We start from the raw sequence: 22,232 nt of genomic DNA, 5'->3' as shown, positions 1-22,232 counted from the left end.
ATTCACACAGTGTGGTGATGCACTGTTCACAGGCTGCCCAAGGAGGCTGTGGATGCCCCATCCCTGCAGGCATTCAAGGCCAGGCTGGATGTGGCTCTGGGCAGCCTGGGCTGCTGGTTGGGGACCCCACACACAGCAGGGGGTTGGAACTGGATGAGCATTGTGGGCCTTTGCAACCCAGGCCGTTCTATGATTCTATTAAATTCTGTAATATTGGTGCTGGTACAGCTACAGTATATGCAGATGGGTGCTCATGGAGATGACATGTATGAGTATAAATAGTTTAGAAACAATTGTGTATGGAAGAAATGACTTTGTATGCACGCATTGTAGTTAAAGCACTATATCTAAATGTTTGATGACTGATTCATTTTCATAGAAGACAGGCATGGCAGCATTTAAGTTACAATAGCTGTGTGCATCCCCAGTGTCATCCCGTAGTGACTTTATCATTGGCAGCTTGTTTGTATGCGGCTTTCAAGTGAATTTGCTTGCTCATCATACTAATTACATGGTTTTTAGTTGTGCAGTTGACTGTGGATGTGTTGTATGGGATAATTAATTCATAGCTCCAGTCTTGGTTTGATATCTTTCACCAAATCTGGCTGAAATAAGGATCACCCGATTCATGGTTCTACTGGTAATCCCAAATAACACATAATTTTACAGGCATTGTTGATAGATTAAAACACTGAATTGACTTGAGGAGTGGTTGGGGGGGGAGAAGGAGAAGTATTACCATGTAGCTAAATCCTTCAGTATTATTCTTATTTCAATGTTGATCTATGTGTGCATTTGATACAGTTCTAATTAGTCTCCTTTAAGCAGCATGATGAAGTGTGTGAATTTTCATGTGCCATCTTGGTTAGTGTTTTCTCTTTGAAATCAGTACGTCTCTGCTGCTCTGCTTGTCCTTAAAATACTTTCCCATTTAGCTTCCAGGCTTTGCATTGAAAAAATGCAGAGAATTGAGTTATGGTAGGAAAATGTTAATATTGGGTGGTGACTTTTTTCTTGGGAGGAGATAAATCGTGTAACTAAAGCAGTCATTGCTCAAAAGGTAACTTCAGGTTTCTGGTTTCTCCAGTACCAAATGCAAAGTCTGGTCATGAAAATGGACCATCAGAAGCACTTTTGGGAACTCTGAAGCAAAATTGAAACAGCTCTGTGTGTCCCCATTAGAAACACCTCGAGTCTGGGTTTTGTAATGAGTGATTTTAAAGAATTCTGTGTCCTTTCTGGCAGTGAATTATCTTTATCCAAAGCAATCAGCATTTATTATGATTTCTGCATTCAGAGAAGCAGATTTTAAGAAACCCACTATTTTGAACTTTCTGGTGTTGGCCACCATTAAATAAAGCCTAATCCTTTGAAGAACATTTAATAGTTCTTTTTATGTTCATATTAAATGTGCTGCGGTACTGTGTAGTTTTGTACCATCTTCTACTTGGCAGCCACAGAGAAGCTGTTTACTCACTGTCTTCTGATTAATTCTCTTGCTATTCCAGCATGTAATATACCTCATTTGTTTAGAGAAAGGGAATACATTTCATATTTAAAAACCCTTTTAGTGCAGTTACTGCATCTTTGCGGATTTAATTAGGTCTCAGTCCCTTCCAAATCACGCAAGTCAAAGGTCCCGTCTTACTTGTCCCTGGGGCATCGTTACAAAATGTCCCCAGATGGAGTCTAGTTTCTAACTGATGACTTTACCATATAGGGGCTAATTATTTCTAATCTTACACATTGATGGGACTGTATTTTATATCTCTGAGCCACTGGAACTGTTAACTGCCAAATTATCCTCCACTGTAATATGAGGGTTATGTCTCCATAAAATGGACCGACTTCACAAATGACAATCCCTTCCTACCAGGCTCTTGCATTTTGAGCCGTAATTATTTCTGGCACACGGCTCCATCCGATGAGCCCTTGCTAATCGACATTATTATCTGGGATAAGCCGTTAGTGGCTGGCTGCAGGCACAGACCTGGGTCCTGCTCTATGGGGCAGCCGCCTGGCTGTGCTCAGCCCAGTCTCCAACTGCTGCCTTTCCTATTTATGAGCAAGAAGCTCCATCGGGTCTTTCAAAGAAATGACTTAACACTTTCACCTTCTGGAAGGAAAAAACTGTATTTTGAAGTCTATAATGTGTGAAGGTGTCGGAAGCCTTGGTTTGTATAAGCTGCCTTCAGTCAGCCCTCTTAAGCACCAGGGAAGAGAAATGAATATCTAAAAAGCACCGAATAGCTACAATTGCACTTGGATTTCATAGCTGTGTGTGATAGAGGTCAGTAACATAAAGCTGTTTATTTCATCACAGAAAGCAGTGCCTGCTATCAGAACTTGCTGTAGGCGAAGGTATTGGGAACTCCTCATTTAAACCACCTGCTCCATTACATCTCTTTACATGCATGGGATTCCTGCCCTGCTTCTCTCTGTCGCTTCTGCCCAAGCCCATCAGGCTGGTTTTGGGGTTGGCAACAGGGCATGAAATGATGATAATTTGGGTTTAGTAACTTCTAAGCCTTAATCCAGTAACAGCAAACCACGAGCTGCATTAGAAAAGCAGGAGCCTTGGAAGATTGGACTTTGGAAATATTGGGCCTCTGTCTCAGTTGGTTTCAGGGAAGTCAATAACACCTTATTGATTTAGAATTAACTTTTTAAAGCAATGGAGAACTAAATGACAGTGCAGTCTGAGGGGGACTGAGCCTTGCAAAGCCTGGTGGTACCCAAGTTCTGCCACCTCCAGAGGCACTGACTGGTAACCAAGGGATGGAGGCATCGGTGCTTGGTCTGGGGGCTTGTTTTAGTAAAGGAAGATTGAAATGCAAAACCCCACTATGCAAATGTGGATTGATAAACTTTCCTTAAATGCTGAATGAAGTAGATAATGCTGTATTTATGTACCTATCAGCATTAATATTATGGCCAATGTGTTAATACCAATATTACTGTAACTAATGTGCTAATACATTTAGAGTAGTAGGATAGTACTAAATCACTGTGACAGATACTAGACTGACCTTCCAAAATAATCCTTTAAGCCTGGAGTATGAGCAACATCTTTGCCCTTTCATTTCAGATAACATAAATCACCTGCTGGTATTTTTGTTCATTTTCATGATAGATCACAGTCACGCCACTAATCATCCAAGCAGTGTATTTATTCATTTTTAACTGTATCTTAACTTCTTTTTTTTCTTTAAGAGAAGGTCAATATCTTGAAAGTGTGTGATTTGACTTAAGAGTGCTGAGATGTTTAACCCTAATGAGCATGATCTTGAGCATGCTGTTATCTGCTGCTCCAGGTATCTCTGCAGTGCGTTCATGTGTAGTGTTGGTGTGTGCTATAGGGTTGCACATAGGGTTTCTTTCCTGTATTTGAACTTAGTGTTTTGAGCGGTTAAAGCAGAACATGAATCTTGTACTGATCTAATGCTGGATTCAGGTGGTGGGATTTCAATAATACTTGGTAATTACTTTGTAAATACTTCAGTTGTAAAAATTGACCTTTTACTCCCAGTTCTCCTGAATAATGCAGCACTCTATAGAATCAATACCTGTGTATACACACCTGTCTATCATTCTCACTAACCAAATTACATGAATGTATCATGGTGAACAAACCACAGGATCTTTAAGCTCCAACAGGAGAATAGATGTCTGTGGCTTAAAACAAATGGAGCAGGAGAATAGATGTCTGTGGCTTAAATGGTGCTCGCCTCCTCATTGCAGGGCTGCTGTCATTGTGCTCTCAGCACAATCCATGTGTGCCCTAGCAAAGGGTAAACTGTTCTTTGTTTTTCCTTTGGACTAAAACGTCAAATCAAGATGACTTTTTAGAGTAGAAATGGAAAAAAAGTCTAATAATAGATTAAACCACTCCCTGCCCTATAAAACAATGGAAAGCAATAGAAGTAACATCAAATAATCCAATAAGGACATCTACCTGAGCCTGTCAGCCCCCAAAATTAAGAAATAAAGATTCTGTTGTTGCCCTGTTGGAAAGGAAAACGTAGGGCACGTGCTTCTTGGAGAAGTGCAATCTTTTATTGCTAGAAAGAGTTATAGTACGGTCTGGTTAAAAGTGAAGTGCTTCATTCTTACATCTACCTGCAGTGGTTTTGTAGTGTCTGGGCAAGGGGCAGAGAGGGCAGAGAGCTGTATTTTCTAAAGGATTCAGATTCCAGGTAGAAGGTACATATATTAACTGAGTCAACATGACTGGCAGTGAGTAACCCATGGGTACAAGGTATGTGCAGTTCCTTCACAGGAAGGTCATGTTAATCATTGCAGCTTACTAACTGAAAACACAGACTGTTCCATAGGATTTGATTTTTCCCCGTAGTGCTTTCACTTAGGCTTAGAGAAGGCGAGGGAGGGTCATGCTGTGATGGATCCACGGGGAGCCAGCCCAAAACAGAGCATGGAAACCCTGAAATACTATTTACATGAGGACCTGGGGGCAACACCTGGTACACAAGAGCCATCCAAACTGAACATCGCACTGAGCAAAGGGTGTGGGAGCTCTTAGCATCCCTTTTGCTAAGCTTGAAAATGCTCTTTAATGTCCTGTAGCTCATTCTGCAGCTTCTAGTGGGAGAGTTTAATGGTAGCTAATGTTGGAGAGGATGATAACGGTGACCAAGAGGTTTTTGAAAGCGTATTCAGCACAGTCTGCCTTTAACTGCTGAGTGTGAAGAGACTCTTGGGATCAATTCTCATCCCAGAGCACCCGGCAGAAAGACTGAATTTGAGAGGGGCCAGGATTTGGCTCGGGAGCTGCGATGGATGCAGAGTGCTGCTGAATTATGTAATGGCTTATGTACTGGCTACAGATCAGAGATTGTTGCTGAACAGAACAACTATAGGACAAACAAAGTGGTGGTGGTAATCATCCGTGACAACTTAATTTTGCCCTTGGTAGATGGTTACTTCAACGTTTTGTTGTATCAGCTGAAGCTGTTCAGTTATTACTTCACACCACATTGTTCCATGTAATCTGCAGTAAAATGTAGTTTCCAATGCCATGTCTGTAGGTGAATTTAGGAAGACAGCTACTCCAGTTATGATGTGCTACATGACTTTAGCAGGGCAGATATTGTGTGTATGTGATTATGCCTAAGGTACAGAAGTACTGAGGTCAAACAGTTGCAGTATGGTTAGGTCAGTCTTCAGTATTTAACTTTATAGTTTTGAAAATCTTCTCAGATTCCATAATCTTAGTGTGAGCTTTCTGTATTATTATTATTTTATTTTATTTTTTTTTAAAGAGAATGGAAACAAAAAGATGAAATTGACAAGAAATACAAGAAAGAAGTAGTTTTGTGAGGAGCAGAGCTGATGAAGGCCATGAGTCAGTACTCAGAGTCTCCCCTTGGTGCTGCTCTCTCCTCCTTGCAGCTCCTCGCTATCCCATTTTATCAGTCTTTAATGTTTCCTTGATGCTCCTGGACAGGATTTGTGGTTCCTCTGGCACTGTGGGCGACCTCAGTGGCCAGCAGGAATGTTTATCAGTCAGTTGTGAGTCAAAGAGAGGAGAACCAGCAGGCTTCTCACCTCTTGTTTCTGCAAAACCATTTCTTCTGTTCATTTACTTACTTTTACAGTGAGATAAGCTGTTGACCCTCCTCTTATGCTGGTTGAAGCAGCCCACGGGATCCAAAGTCCGAGGTCGGACAGATGGAAGGACTGAACGTAAATCAAGTTTGTTCTGCAAATCAAGTTCAAATTGGGTGCACATAGAGAACACAGTAGAAAAATATTTTGTTTTTGTTTTGTCAGCTTTATTTATGTTTTTGTTATTTTTAATCGATTCACTGGTAGTAATTCATTAGGATAGTAGACGGTTCTTCTAAAACATAGGGACAAATTTCCTGCAAGCATAAGTGTACCTTGCTATCCAGATATGCATTTATGGATGTAGGTATGTGAATGACTTTATTCACAGGAGCAGCTCCTGGGAGACAACTACAGTGAATATAACTACTCACATTTTGAAATATTTCCCAGATTGGTTTTGCATCAAAAGGTGTCGGGGAGTTCATGTGTGTGTTATGAATGTAACACCACAGCGCAGGGTGTTATTGCTGCAAATAAAGCAAAATGCATTTTCTTACCCATCTGTTGCAGATCTGATGTTGCTGAACAGAATGATTTGGTAGAAAAGCTTTTAGTCGTGCACACACACAAAAAAAAATGGCATATACAAACAATCAGGAGTTTTGGGTTGTTGCTAGGCAGCAGGTTGTTTCTTCTTAGGAAAGCAGCCAGGACCACTGGGTCTGGCTGGGGCTGTGCTGGTGCTGCTGGATCCCAGTCCCATGTGTTCCCATGCAGGCGATGCCAGCCACCAAAAGAGAGCCTGAAAAGTCTTGATGTCTTTCCTTGCCAACCGGTACTTAGGAAAGTTAAGGTTCAATATCTTCCAACTATGTTTCTGTTTGAGTCTCTAGAATAATCTGCATTTCTAAACCTATTACAGAGGAACTCTGGAAGGGTGATGTTCATGATCAAACAAAGTGCGGCTGCATGGTAAACACACTCTATAAACAAAGATTTGTTTTACTGTCCCCTCGAAAGGCAAACTGTAGGTATTATCTCACCAACTGGAAAGTTTTATGGGGTAGAATAATTACCACCATCAGTTGTGTGAAGCCTGGTTAGATTTAGAGTTGAGGCAAGTCCAATGGCGACTGAAAACAGTGGGAGCTGTGTACTCTTAAATTATGTAAAAGAAAACTGTTTCCTTCATCAGTGAGCTAGAGCCTTGTAAGTCTAATTTTTTAGGCTTTGCACTTATATAAATCCTGGCTATTGTGTTTTTACCCTGTGAGCACTGAATTTTTCTTCTGGTTTTAGCCTACTGCATCCAGTATAATCAAGCAGTTTCTGGTGTCTGCAATCACATCAGTTAATGTGAATGACTTTCCAGAAAGAAATAATATCTCAAGTATTATACAGAACTGAATGCTTCCATTATACGAAAGTAACATGAAAAGTCTGTATTAAATCTGGCATGACTGGTGCTGCACTCAGTTTAGTTCCATTGTACAAACCTTTTAGTGTCAAATTTGGCTCATGCAAACTTCCTCTCTTATTTTTAGTTTTGTTTTTGTTTTGGAAACAGAATTGGACTCATATAGATGTCTATTGGAATCAACTATCTTGATATCTTGACAAAAGTATCTGTACCCACAGCATCTATCACCACCGTATTAAGAGTATTAACAGGAAAGAAAATCAATAAAGCAAAGTCCCTGCAGCGAGGATATATATAAAGTCACAAAATGCATGCATAGCAGACAGAGCACAGGTTTTCTCTTGTCATCTTTACAGTTTCTTATCTTAAAATTATGCTCTTGCAAAAGCAGGTGAGATGTAAGAAATACTGAGTTAGCTCTAGCTCCTATTATGCATAAGCAGCTTTAGGCAAATGAACACAGTTTATAATTGCTACCAGTTCTGAGTAACACTGATGGAATTTTTATTTAGAAAACTCATTTCTACCATCAGATTTTGTGTGTGTTATGACCTCTATGTGAATACACATAGTAATGCTAGAATGACTGCTCATAAATATACTTTTTGGCTACAGTACTGCTTTTCCTTTGTTTGCTTATGCATATTATTTGTTATGCTTACAGTCACTGAAGAATTTTTTGGCTATCTTAAACATTCTTGTGCCTTCACAAATGGATGTGGTCACTAAAATATGGATGGCTCTATAAAACACTGGGAAAGTGACTTTGGGAATGGCAGAGGGTCCCTTCTCATACCTCTTTCTGTGTGAAATGTTTATTACTTGTGTCTTTATATTGACATACACAGAACAGTGGTACAGCAGATTCTGTGGGAAGGCTTCTCTTGGGTGGAGGAGGCCAGGGTTTCTTGTAGAGTGTCCTCATCCCCTAAGAGATGAATCTCTGTATCCCAGGTTCTTCCTTATGCTCCCATAGGAATGAATACCTGCGACGTTTATGACATCTCTTCCATTTCTACAATTTCTACAAGTACTGAAGAAAAATAATGGAAGACTATGATTTTGCTATTATGTGATATTATCCTTCATCATCAACCAATTCTCTGTGCCTAAGATATCCTCCCCCTAATAACTTCTTTGAGCTTCCCCATTCTATTCCTTACTATATTTTATACAGATCTCTGAAGAGCTCCAGTAGGGAGCTCCAATGCTAGACCGTGTTATTCAGACTAAAGAAATGGTATCTGCATCAGTTTAAATCTTCCTGTGTGCTCTCGTTTGAGTCTTTGACCTGAGTTATGCCCACACAGCTGGGCTTCAGCAGGCTTGGTGAGTTAGCTGCTGCTTCCAGGAACTGAGGTTTGTTAGTGTGAGCTTGTGCTGCCAAGAGAAACCTAGAAATGCTTTTATTCCCATAGTACTGAAATTAAAACATGCCACCATCACCATCCCTCTGGAAAAAAAAAAAGACAACCAACAAATATAAACAAACAAAAAATCTTGGTGGAGGAGGACAAAACAGAAATGGAAGAGTGAAGAATCTGCTCTGTTAGTGTGTGTGTTTGTGTGATGGATACTCTGGGGGAGATTCCTCACTTTATTAGGTGAAGATAAAGAGTAATAGCAGTGTATAATGAAAACACGCTATTTTTCTCTTATGCATAGGTGTCGAGATATAATTCCTGTGCTCTTTCTAGCCCCCCGATGAGCACCTTGCTTCTAATGGCGTGGATAATGAGAGATTTACGACTTCTGGCTTTTTGATAGCAGACCAGAACTCATTTGTCCGTTCCATGGTGGATCCTGTAATCATCTCTGCAGGCAATCAGCTACAGCTTCAAGGTGTGCAAGCAGGGAAAGATAATTCAGTTAACAAATCTCATGATGCTGCTTCTAATAGAAGACAATCCATCCTGACATCTGAAAAAAAAATATTTCTCTGTTTTGTTTACATAATGAATCCTGTTCGAACCAAAGTGATTTCAGGCAGTATTGCTTAGTCTGATTTGAAAACCTTCCCGACTCAGCTACCTTAAAATACTGTTATCTTTGTACAGCTGTGTTGAAATGCTTTCTTTTGTGGCAGTGTACTTGTTTGTATTGGGCTTGGCTTTTTTCACTGCAAGAAAGATTTCAAGGAAAGAGCTGGCAGCTCCTTTCTCTCCCCTTTAAATCTCTATTGCATTTTGACCTCCATTGTGAGTAGGTGCCTGGTACTTGTAGGAAGAGTGCAGCAAAAATACTGTAACGGGACTGATGTACTCTCCCTCTGCCATTCTCTCTTGATGGGTGAGTACAGCGTGGTTTCTAGCTTTGTTTGAGCTTTCAGGATGACAACACGTGCTCCTAAAGTATCTTCACTTAGGAAAAAATTGCTGTCTATTCTCACATGAAGGTATGTCAGATCCTGAGGAGATGAGAATCAGGTGTATTTTTATGAGAACACATGAAGGAAGTAAAATCCACATGTGGTTATGAGGTCACCTTCCTTCCTGTCCATGCCTGTGCCCCGTTTAACTGGGATGCTGCTTTTAGACCATCATCAACACACCACCTCGCCTCTTCCTAGGACTTGACATCACTTCTGGAGCCTTAGGATAATGGTCCTCAAGGATGGCACAACTGTGCCTATGGCAGCACCTTCTGGAGATGCATCATGCTCTCCACTTACAACCAAACTCAACATTCTCCAGCAGATCCCCTATAAATCAATTTAATATCAGCAGGGACATAAGTACAATGAGGGATTTTCAACACTTATCCATCTCTACTTTTAGTGCTGTGCCTGTGAGCTGGAGCTCGGTTGTTGGAGATTTATTTTAGAGTTGACATCTTTCTGCAGTTTTATGATATTGTTTCTTTATGACACATGAAGAAGACCAGGAGAAGCAGATTTGGTTCTGGTGTTTATTCTGACTTAGCTTTCATCTTAGGCATTTCTATAATGTCTGGATAGTTTTCTGGATGACTCACTTCAGATTTCAGGAAGTGAATAATGATCTCTTCCAGCCCTTATGGTGAAGGAAAGCAGTGAATCTTTAATGATGACTTTGTTTTCCTCGTGGCTTCCTCAGGTATTTGAATTAAATAAGCCGTAGAAAATTCAAATAAATACAGTGTTTTAAACAGAATGTAGTATAAATGAATGCCTCCAAGTAGGTTTTAACAATATGGTTTATCTGAAGATAATTTGACGTAGGAATAATATGTACCAGGGAAAAAAAAATAGGCTTAACAATGTTTTAAGTGATGCTAAAGACGTGGTATTAACTGAGTGATTGCTCTTGTGCTTGGCCCTACATTCAAGCCATCAATGTCTTTTGGCTCCCAGGTTCTGAGGGAGAAACTTGAGTCTATTTGGGTGACTGCTCAACCAGGGAGGAAGTCCAAGACTCACTGGAGGTCTTTTAGATGATGGGATAAAGATCTAGAAAAACAATAATGTTTCAGTTCTCCCCTTCTTGTACCACTGTGTATGTTCTGCAGAGCTGTTTTGTGGCGTTTTTGAGGGAAGTTCAAGGAGTTCATTTTGAGGTGATGCTGGTGGCACAGATGGGTCCTCAGACGTGATCAGCATGGGGCTTTGAGCAGAGAAGAAGAGATCAGAAGTGCTGACATGAGTTTGAAATTTGTCAGCATATGAAAAGTAAATGAATAAAATATGCAACTTTCATGACAAAAGCTGGAGAGGAGGCCAGGACCAGCGCTCTAAAGTGATTCCAGCCCTTCTTGGTGTCACTCTGGCTGTCACCAAAGGCCACCCCAGCACAGCAGTCAGTGGCAAAATAGTATTATTTGTTGCTAGTTTTTGTGTATGTCTTGAAGTTTGTGCAAAATCTTTTTTGGTTGCAGACTAAACTGTCCTGTGTGTGCTAAATAATGGCAGTGCACTATTTTTCACCAGCACCCTCACCTTAGCAATTTATCTGCAAGCTGAGTTCTGAGTACATATTTTCTGAATCATTATCTGAGCTGGCTGCCAGTTGGCCTGAGGCAGACATCCAGGCACTCGAGACTGGGAGAATTGGTTCCAGCTGCACTCTGTAATTAGGAAAACCCTGGTCTGTAGCCGGATGTCCAGATGCCTTGCCAAGGAGCTTATCATTAGGTTCAACAAAGAGTACTGGGGGCAGGGGACAAAAAGCTGTGAGGGTGCAATAGGACAAAGTTTGTATGCCAGTGTTTGTTCCTTCGTTCCTCATCACGTCCCTCGTTTGCAAGCTGGAGAGGTGGGTCGCAGTGGGAAGGGAAGGTCTGGGGAGGTTAAGCAAATCCTCAGGATTTCAACTCAGAAATAAGTTTCTCATGCTCCCCACAGAGATTGAAAGTATTTGAAATGCTGTTTCTTTCATGCTTTTGCATCAAGGCAAGACTGAACTTTGCATTCTTTGTGCAACAAGAGTTACAGTGCAATATGTTTTGTCAGCAATGAGAATTTCCATGAATGTTCTGCTTGGGACACATCTCATCTAAACCTTTGTGCTCCCTGAAGAGTTGTCATTACAGACACAGATCCAGGCTCTTTTGTAAGAGCTTTCTTTCTGTTTTGCTGATGTTGGTTAACAAATGTAAAGCTTCCAAGATTATACTTAATATTGGGAAAATGACTGGACCTTTTGCCACCACTACCATTTATTTAGTCTCTCCCAGCAATTGCATTGAATGGCTCACCAGAAGTCTGAGAATTTTGAAGGAGCAGAATATCTATAGTAATACCAGAATGTTATTGCACAGGATAGGGTAAAAAAGGCAATGTGAAACACCCCTCTTGATGATTTAGCAAAGGCAATATGTATTTCCTTCCCATCTCCAGAAAAGAAGAAGCCATCACAGGAGCTTACTTTGATAGGAATAATTTCCAGTTTATACATAATAAACTGTGTGGACTTTGACAACTCGTTCTTGTTTGACCCTGTAGAATTCAGGAATTTCTCTTGTGCTGAAAATGCATTTGAATGAAGTTCATGAAAGACCATCTGGCAAAACATGGTTTTCTGGGTCTGATTTATCTCCAGCCAGCCTTGTGGATCTCTCTGTACACTATTTGATGTCCACAAGTTGATATTCTCCTGTTGTAGCTTTGCAGTTCTGTCTGAGACAACTATGGTTTTCTTACCACAGAGTATTTGAGGAACATGGTTGATAGCAAAGTTTTTGCTTTAATTACATCTGCTTTGTTTGTGAAACCTCTGGATTCCTCGATGTCTTGTTTTAACTCAATCCGACAACTTCTTCCTTATCCTTCTCTGCAAGTTATTTCCTATTTAGTTGTTTATAGATGTAAGGCAACATATGTTTTCATATGCAGGTTGACACTGTGAATGTATCCTCATGTATTCATCATGGTGCTGACATGCTGGCAGTTCTCTTTCCATAGAGGTTACCTAGCAGTTACCATCTCTGCTGCAGCACCTCCTTTTCACCATAGGAAACAGTACTAATCACATGCTTAAAGGTTGATACTACAAATATCTGAACTGGAAATGGCATAATGATATTTGTGAGCATCATTCACAATTACTGCGGTTCTTTAAATGTTAGAACAACTTAGTCCATAATAAAGGAGTCATATAGCATCCAGTCCATTAGCATGCTTGATTGTGCTCTCAGGTTCTGCAGACCAGGCAGAAGGAAAGTTTGTGAAGCCAGTTCCCATCTCTCCTGCTTATTCCATGCACTCGCCTTATACACAGGTGAACCAATGGCTGAGAGATACAAGCTGTGCTCTGACCTATACAGGTTGTGCAGCTGTCCTCAAATATGCCTCTGCAACAGCATCCTGGCAGTGCCCAAACCCCTCTCCTGGGAATGAGAGAAACGTGATCCTTCCTGTAACCAGCTCCCAGGGCAGGCAGATCACTTACCAGAACACTCTCCCTCCTGCTTGCACTCTGCTTAAAGCCATGTTTTATCATCCATCTCCTCTAGGACACAGGTGATAACGTTTCTTTCCCTGTGTTTGTTTCCTAGGAGCAGCATGGAAGCAATGGGGCACTAACAGGACACGCACAGGCCAAGAGCAGGAGAGTGCTGTGGAGAGAAAACCAAGCTCTGCAGAGGTAGGATGAATAAATAATAGGTAGATAAGAGCCAACAGAAGGCATTTAGATTTAAAAACAGATGCTGGATACTGAACAGTGCATTTAGACTTGATTTTGTTTCCCTGTGCTCAGCTTACATAGCCAAAAAGCCAAATAAAATGATGGCTAAAGATGTTGTGAGTCAGTGTGCTGTTGTTGAGGTAAAAACCCACGCGTTTTGTTGGGAAAGAAATGTAGTTAAAAACCTCGCGGGAGTTGAAATCAAGTGGTATCCCAATTACCAGGACGCTGTCTCAGATGTTCTCAGGATAATGCCTGAGGTTTTCTGTTCACCACAATTACTTGGTGTAAGTGCATGATTTTTCCACAAGATGCAGTGAGGCTTGAAAACTCCCAAAGAACATAGGATCAGTTGATCAAACCTTAAAGATTCACTTCTTTGCCAGAGGTTGGGAGGAGGGAAGAGTATGTTTACTCAAGCAGCAATAGAAGTGAATTACCTAAACTTTGTATTTGAAGCTAATAGAGATAAGTTTTGACATGCTTTTGGACTCTTGCACGAAGCCTCCATCTGTACAGTCCTTAACAGAATAAATAAATGTCATATCAGCTGCAGCAACAAGAAATCCACAGAATAAAGTGTATCAAGGAACCTTCTTCAGGGCTCATAACAATCCTGGGGAAGCTGAGAGTTTTAGAAGTCACGCAAAGGTCTTAAACCTATAGGTAGAAGGAAATGCAGTGCAGAAAACATAAGGCAAATGTGTTTACAAAGAAGGAAGAAAATGCTTTCCCTGGGGCTGGGAAATTATTGAATTGTCAAAACCACAGGCAGCTGGTTTAAAGAGTAGATAAAATTTACCTGACGTTTCACCTCGTTAATAAACTCTTGATCCAACTCTACTTATTTGGGCTCCCAAAACAGCCTTCCTAAGAGCTACAAAAGGAGCCATTATTCTGTGTTATTTCCATGCACGGGGGACAGGAGCTCAGCTATGGTTTTTCCCTTGGGCTTCAGAGCAGGGTGAAATACTGGTTAAGCGCTGGCATTGATTAGCAGATGATATGGATGCCAAAGGGTGGCTGAGATGAATGCACAATAAGCAGGAACAGTACAGGCTAGCAAATGGGACCTATACTCTAAATTAAATTGAATGAACTTTCATTACAGAGCAAATCCTCAGATTTTGCATGACAATTCAGTGGGCTTTTTATCTGTCAGGACTGAAAAATCTAGGAACCTGTGGCAGAAGCAATGTAATCAGCCAATTTAGAGCAGCAAAGAGATGCCTTATTGCGTATCACCTATGTGACAAGCTTGGTGGATGATAATGGCAGGGGATTTAAAACTTGTGTTTATCCCTGTTAAATAGTTTTAACATAAAAGCACCACTTCTGTCCCATCAGATGAAGCAACATATGGTCTGTCAAGATGTTTACTGCCATGGTCAGAAACGTGAATGTGGGCCACGGTCAGTCCAACCTGGACAGTGTGGTTTTGCATTTGATGAGCAAGAAGGAACTGATGAATTGAAATGGTGCTTGTAGCACTGGTAGGAAATAATATCACATCAAACAGAGGGACCATGGGGAAGTTTTTCCATGCTTTTTATTTCTACTGGTGAGGTCGTAAAGCATCAGTGACTGATGCCCATGTGCTCTCTGCAGCACGTGATGGCACACAAGAAACTTCAGGCTAATGATCTGTAACTCACTTGAATGCATTTAAACCCTAGCAGGTCATAATGAAAGAGCAGACTTTGAAATTTGTCAGTGCCTTGGATGTGTCTGTTTTTTAAAATCACAGCAGCCCCAAATCCCACTTACAGCAGTGGATTAAATACTGCAATTAATAGTATAAGATACACATTTTTAATTCAAATATATTTATACACTGGGTAAAATACACGGCAATATATTGCATATATCTCCGTGGCAATTCAGAGCTGACTTTAAGAGTGAATCTTTAAGATTTGGGGGGAGAAAGTAGTATAAATAGAAATTGAACAAGGGATCTTGAACAAAACAGTCTAGATGAGAAGTAGTTACATATGTTGTGATAGAATATGTTGATAATTTGAATCTCTTCATTTTCAGGAATCTCTGTCATCAACGGATAGAAAATTGATTGCACCAATAGTCATTTCACAGATGATGGAGGAGAATAAATTGAAAGAAAATCGGTCTGCTTTGCGGATGCGGGCTGTGACCCCCCAGCCCAGCACGTGCTGCACAAAGCAATCTTTGGCTAATGATGGTTCAGTCAACATTAACAGCACATCTGCGCTACTTGCCAGCCGATTAGAAATTCAGTCATCCTTATGTGATGCCACCTCTCCACCAGGCTGTCCCATTGCAGATGGAAAACAGTGTCAAAAGCGGAAGGGCTTTGCCTCCATAACTATTACAGCCCGGCGTGTCACTGTGGGCTCCACTGACCCAACCTGGGCACCCAGGTCTGTGCCAGAGCCCCATGTTGTGTCCTCCACCTTGAGTGAGATCCCTGCTGCCCTCTCCCACCGACTTTCACCTGACCAAGCAAACCCCAAAGTTGCTCCATCGAGGGTTTCTGGTTATTGCCCAAAATTAAGTAAGGAGCTGCGGGAGAGGTTTTTCAGCTGCAGAAACAAGGAGAACAATGTGGGTCTTCAAAGCAGCGATGGGAGAGAGAAAGCACCACCTTCATTCATCTCATCTGTCCGCCTTCAGGTTTCTCAGCAGTGTCCAAATACCATCTATTACATAGACAAGTCGCTCAACGTGTGCCTTGACCGACCTCGAATTAAATGCCAAAAAATTTATAGATCAGCGTTGTCCTTCAATATAAATTGTAGTTCATCGAGATTAACAGCAGATGGAGTAGATGGTATAGGTAATGGAGAGTCAATAGAGGAGATACTTCAGATAAAGCTCCTGAGACAAAACAAGACTCCTCACAGAACAAATAGGAGTGCACGTTTAACAGAACATAATGTAATTAATAAACAGACAACAAACAAAGGCTATTTGGTTACTAAATGCCCTTTGACAAGAGTCTGTGCCTCTGAACTTCCAGCATCTGGGCATGTACCCAAAGGACCTTACAGCACAACAACAACAAAGCGAGATGATGATAAGCAGCCTGGCGGTTATCGCACTACATTTTCTCTCCATCTTTCTAATTCAAGTGGCGAGGCAGGTAAGTCATTTCCATAAGCCTCAGTCTGGTGGAGCAGCAGTTCAGGCTGGAACAGACCCACCAGAATGATTTCATGTGAGCAGATGACAGTAATCTTTGCTTCTGCAAAGGTGTGCTGAGTTGGAACACAACACTGACATTAACAGTTCCAGGACTACCATGAATATATCTGCCATGCTAGTGATGCATGCTGCTCACCAGGTGACACAGAAAACTTTGCCCATGTTCACAATAGGAAAGCTCTATTTTAACCTTTTCTAAGTGTAAATTATTTATTTTTCTCTCTGCAACATGCAAGTGTTTAGCCCAGAAAAGATTTCTTTCTTTGCAGAAGGGCTGAATTTTATGATGTGAGGTTAAGAATGAGATGGCTGCACTGAGCTTGTTTTTGTTCTCCTTACGACTGAAAATGACCAGATTTATTATTCAGAAAGGCCATAGTCATAAACCTTGGCCTCTATGAGCAAAGTGAATGTTTAGCAAAACTTTAGCAGGACTGTTCCAAATAACTCTGAGTGTTTTGCAGACTCAGTATTTTCTTCACAACGTTGCTCTTGGGAAATTGACTGTAGGGATTGCTCTGTGCACAGAATGGTGTAGCTTCCACTGTGTTGGGCTGCAGCATCTACATTACAGTGCAGTTGAATAACCACAGCTGAGCTTATTGACTCACCAGGAAGGCAGCATGGATGGGAAGAAAGTCAATGAGCAAGTCTGGTTATTATCAAGCGTGCTAAGGTTAGAACTTACATCCCTTATATCCTGTGACCTTGGGCTATGTTTAATTGCAATTACCTTGTACTTCTACTTCCTTTTTGATCTAAGGGCACGTATATGACATAAGCCGTTTCCTAAGCTTCATTTGTACCTTTATCTTCCCAGTTTATGAATGGAGAGGAAAAAAAAAAGAGAAAGATGAGGAACTGCATGGTCTCTGATGGGTGAGAGCAAGGTGCAAAACATGTTCTGCTCCATCCCTCTGCACCTTGCTGTTATCTCTGCACTTGCTGCTCTTGCAATTGTCAAGGCACAAATGGTGAGAAGGCTCTGCTTTACTCAGCCCTGCTTTACCAGTAAGAAAACTTATCAGCAGGGCCAAGGTTTTCCACAGAGAAACTTCATTGTATAATAGCCTATTATAGGCATATTCATAGGCAGTGCTGTGTATTCAAGGCTTTATTCAGTGCCATACAAAGTCTCAGTTACGTCACCAAAAACAAGGGTTAGAATAGTACTGAGATTTCATGGGCTTGGCAATGCAGTGGTGGCCATGAAAGGATGACTTTTACTGGGAGTAATTAGAAAGTGAAACAAGAGATTGCTCATGGCTCCCTAGTTTTACTGGAAAAAGGAAGTGAGGTAACTGGCTGAGAAATATTGCTTTTTTAAAAGCAACTTCCACCATTTGTATGCACAAGAATACAGGTGTTAATAAACATGGGAAGTGGTACCTTTTAAACTGCTTCCACCATTTGTATAAGCCATGATGTAGAATGTAAAGATATGTATTTCTCTTGATCAGACCTCTTGTAATGTATAAGAAGGTGTTTATCTGCTTACTACAACCTTCCTGTGTGAAATACTATAAACAGGCAGTATTATGCTTAACAACAGCAGTCTTTCTCATCGGGATCCCAAAAGTAACAAGCTCTTGTGTGGCTGTTTAGCTATTAAATGTGACATATCATAAGAAACCCAGTAGAATTCATGAGACATCCACGTTACTCATTAAAATGAAAGGCATTTTGTTTGACTTTAACCTGGGAGCAAATGAAAAATGGAGTTTGCCATGGTTCCAAAGTCTATGAAGTGAGGGATAGAAGGGATCTACTGGATCCAATGTTCCATTCCAGTGCAGATCTGGTACAGTCTTACTGTCATGTTTGCTTGTTGGCTTTTTTTTCCTAGACCAGTTTTATAATGGGGCACTTGTCTTCCCATTCTGTGCTGTGGAACCTTATGCATATTCAGCTTAAAACTGAAGGACGTGTACTTCATGATGATGCTTTATGATTACATTGAAGTAACTACCCCAACAGCAAAGTCCTTTATATCGCTGCAGACTCTCGACTCTTTTTATACATTTTTTCTCCAATATTTACTAGCTCATATCTATTTGTATTAAAGTCTATCATGTGTTTATGCAATTAAATATCTGTGAAATGAAATGCTTAAGAAGAAGGAAAGCTGGAAAAGAAGAGGCAACAAACAACTATTGACACCATGTTAATACTTTAATGTAATTATCTCGTGGATGAAGGGACTGCAGAGAACTCTTTGTCACATTTCTGGTGACCCAGAAAGTTTGACTTTATATTAGTTTGCAGCTGTAGGAACAGATTCCTGCCAGCAGAAATAAAAGTAGTACTAATATCTCTGTGGCCAAAGAATAGAACAGTTACATTCAAGGCTAGACTTTTCTATATGAAGTCTGTAAATGTAGTTTCAAGAATATATAGGCTGTCTCGCCAATACCTGTGGAGGGATCAGTACCCACATACTTCTGTTTTACAGGGCCCAGCTTTGCTCTTCCCTATAGAGCCAGTTGAGTCACGGCTTCTTTGGTGTGCCTCTTCCTAATTCTTTATGTGACTTCACTAAAGCAATGGTGACTCTTCCTATGGTGACTCATACCATTTCATGTTCTAATCCTGGCATTCTGGTCTTGGCTTTACATGGCCCTGGATAACCTAATCCAAGGCCATACTTTCAGTAGGAGATTGAGCCAGGTAGTCTCTAGAGGTATATATTTCCACAGTTTGCCACATATGAAAAGGATATTTTAGGCATATTAAGAAATATAAATCTTGGACTTTGCTCATGGATGGTAGTTTTACTTAGAAATCCAAAAGTCCCGGTCTCAGTTAACATTCAAAGCCATGTCTCGTGCTACTTCATCCCAAGGACTGATTATGGCCTTGTGATTTCATCACTATGGATTGTATCTTCTACTGGCTCGATTGCTTTGGATACTTTGCTTCTGGCAAGAAATTGGACTGTAAGTGCTGGAAAATCCATATTTTGTGTGAAGTCAGTCTTCAGATGTAGAAATACACTCAGTCATAAGATGTGACTGCATTCACTTTTAGTGAGGGCTCAACATCTAAATCTCTTGGGTAGCTTAAAGAAAGTGTACGTACTAATGTGGAATGTCCCCACTAACAGCCACAAGGGCCACCTCTGAGAGATACAACTCAGCATAAGCCTTAGCCAGGCTCTATGAGGTCCGTGTCACAGGCAATCAATATGGATCTCCCAGCCTTCAGTCACAGCTTTTAACAAGCTGTCAGAACTTGCTAACGCTGCTTTTAGGTCAATGTGGCAATTTCCTTTACTGTCTGCAGCTGATGTCTCATAAATACGAGGTAAGTTAAAAATGAAAAGATTAGTCTTGTTTCTGTGAAAGACGTGAGCATTTTTAATCTTAATTTCTTACCTGTCCTTCATGTAGAACGTGTTCCGCGTGAATATCTACTTTTCTATTCATCCTTTACAGTACATTACCTACTTGATGCTTGGCTGAATTATTAAAAGGGGGCAAAGAGAAGGAAAAAGGATGCATTTAAATTCATTTCGACCTCTTGATTAGACAAAACCATCATTTTACTGTGTAAGATTGTAAAATCCAACATCTAAATTTATCTGTTTAAGCTTAGATCAAACGTCTTGATGCCTAAGCACCTTTATAAACCTCGGCTTTGTTATAAACTGGAATGATTTCTGATGGTACTTCGACTCTTACAACATCTGCACCTGTGTTTTAATTCTGTTGGTGCAGAGTTATTGAGGAAGAATGGCTGTGGTGGAGATGAGTTTAAATCCAGTTGAGTCAATAGGTGCTGAGCTGGCTGTCACACCCTATGCTGAGATGTCAAAAACATGGAGAATACAGCACTCATCGTACACGAAAGTTACCCCAAAGTAGGGAAATTTGGATTGTGATGTGCTCATGACTCAGCACTTGGAGGTGAGTGTGATGCAATGGGGTGTTATGACAGCAGCACTAAGTGTTGGGCACGGAGGGATCTCACAGGGACTGAGCTACCAGCATCTCTTCTGCAAGGTTCAGAAATTGAATAGTGGTGACAGATAGCACTCAGGATGGAGAAAATGCATTTAAATCGGTGAACAAGACAAAAGTGAGTGCTACTATTGTACTGTATTGTAGTTGTTTATGTTTTTTCACCAAAGTGACCAAGAGGTGACTTGAAAGCATAATCTAATTTAAGTAATGCAAGACAATGGATGGGTAAACTGAGATGGGATCTGGCAGGTTGCATTGTTGAAGGGCCCAGACAGTTGTAAAGTTGTTTCTTCTTAAGTAGGAGTTTTATTAACAATTACTGAAGGCAGCAGCATATGCGATAAGGAGGAAGTAAGGAGATTTTAATTAGTTTCAGGAGTTTCTTTAAACTTTTCATATTGTGTCCATGTCTGTGTGCGTGTACATATATGCTTCTATTAGAGTAAAATCAGAACGGTGGATACTATGGGATTTTAACATAGTACTGCCTGCAAATAATGTTTTAGTTTGAAAAATACATTGAAATCCTCTGGTATTTGAGACATTTGTATATTGGGAAAATATTTGGAGGTCATTTTTAAACTAATGTGCACTCACAGTAATCAGAATGGGCTAACGTAAGCAGTCTTAAAACTAAAGAGTATTAGAAGCATTTACTTTCAACTATTAAATATTAATTGAAATGCTGAATTGAATCGTACCTAGTGTTCTCACCTGACCTGTTTATAGGCAAGCTAACATACAGTAGCTTAGAATATGAGATCAGCATGCATGCATGGATATATGTATTATATATATAAAACATTATATAGTTAGATGAGAGCTGTTGAGTACATTATGGAATTTATTGTGTAGAAACTTGAGGAGCTACACAGATGATGCTAATTAATTCTTCAGCCTGAGAATATGTGCAGCAGTAGCGACGGTAAGGACAGGAGAAATGTGAAATATGGCACAGCAGATTTGACTTTGGCACGCACCTGCTAAACATGAGGAGTCGGATCTTTGGCTGATGTCAACCAATAGAAAAAGCTGCCTTCAGAGCAGCTATGCTGATTTACATCAGCCGAGAATCTGGCCAGGGACATTACTGACTTGGCATTATGGACACAGCAGCTGGTGCTGACTTGTTAAGAACAAAGGACCACATGCCAAAAAGCCCATTAGAAAGGGTTCCTTTGATGTTTCACTTCATCTGGTATCCATTTAAAACGGTGGAGGTTGTCAATTTTCTTCAGTCTAGACGTTTTGTGTCACTGGATCTGTGTCACACTGCAGTGTGACCTTCACATACTGTATCAGACACTGAGAAATTGAGGATTCGGTCAGTTCCATAAGGAATTGGCAGTCCTCAATTATCAGTAAGTGTAGGAGGTGCATCAGGCCTTGAGCACAGCACCCAGTCTGTGTCAAGGGCCAATAGCAGCTGCCCCTTCTTACCTTAGAGATTCTTTATTCATGTTTAGGAGGGTATACTCCTAAGCATAGTACCTGAGTATAAAACCCTGTACTCGTCTTCAGTCCTTGTTTCAAGCATCAGTTGCCACATCATCTGCTGTGACAAAAGGAGGGATGATGAGGCTTGTTGAGTCTGGGAGGTAAAACAAGGGAACAGTAGGTGGATATTCCTTCTTGCTCTGCTTATTTAGGGTAACTCAAGTGTTCAGAGGAGTGGTGTGGCCTTCTGCCCCGTTGCATGGAAACGTAGCTGTTGTTGGAGACACAGACCATGGATGCAAGCAAGAGGGCAAGAGGAGGCTCAGAGCTGTGTAAGCCCAAGCTGCCTTGAGCTTCCCTGCAGAGCCAGGACTGACACTTCAGTGGCAGTTCATTAGACATCACAGTGACCCTGGCTATGATTAGAGCGCTTACAGTTTTCTATGGAGCAAATCATTCTTTAATTTTTTTTTTTTTTTTTCCTGTGGTTTTAGTCAACACATAGCCATTGTCTTTTAGGAGTCGTTTTTTTACTATTACTATTACTATTGTTGTTTTTTCTTG

The 22,232-nt window shown here is 40.8% G+C and overlaps 1 protein-coding gene across 1 annotated transcript in view; it reads left to right on the top strand.

Annotated features, from left to right (window-relative positions):
* Positions 1 to 22,232, top strand: part of C6H10orf90 (chromosome 6 C10orf90 homolog) — a 56,486-nt gene that overhangs the window by 13,467 nt on the left and 20,787 nt on the right. Inside the window, 2 exon segments of the mRNA XM_015867613.2 lie at positions 12,959 to 13,047; positions 15,127 to 16,207. Of these exon segments, the coding sequence (XP_015723099.2) occupies positions 12,959 to 13,047; positions 15,127 to 16,207 (1,170 nt within the window).

This window comes from Coturnix japonica, chromosome 6, assembly GCF_001577835.2.
Source record: "Coturnix japonica isolate 7356 chromosome 6, Coturnix japonica 2.1, whole genome shotgun sequence".
In the NCBI taxonomy this organism is placed as follows: Eukaryota; Metazoa; Chordata; class Aves; order Galliformes; family Phasianidae; genus Coturnix; species Coturnix japonica.
This window is presented reverse-complemented; position numbering and strand designations above follow the sequence as displayed.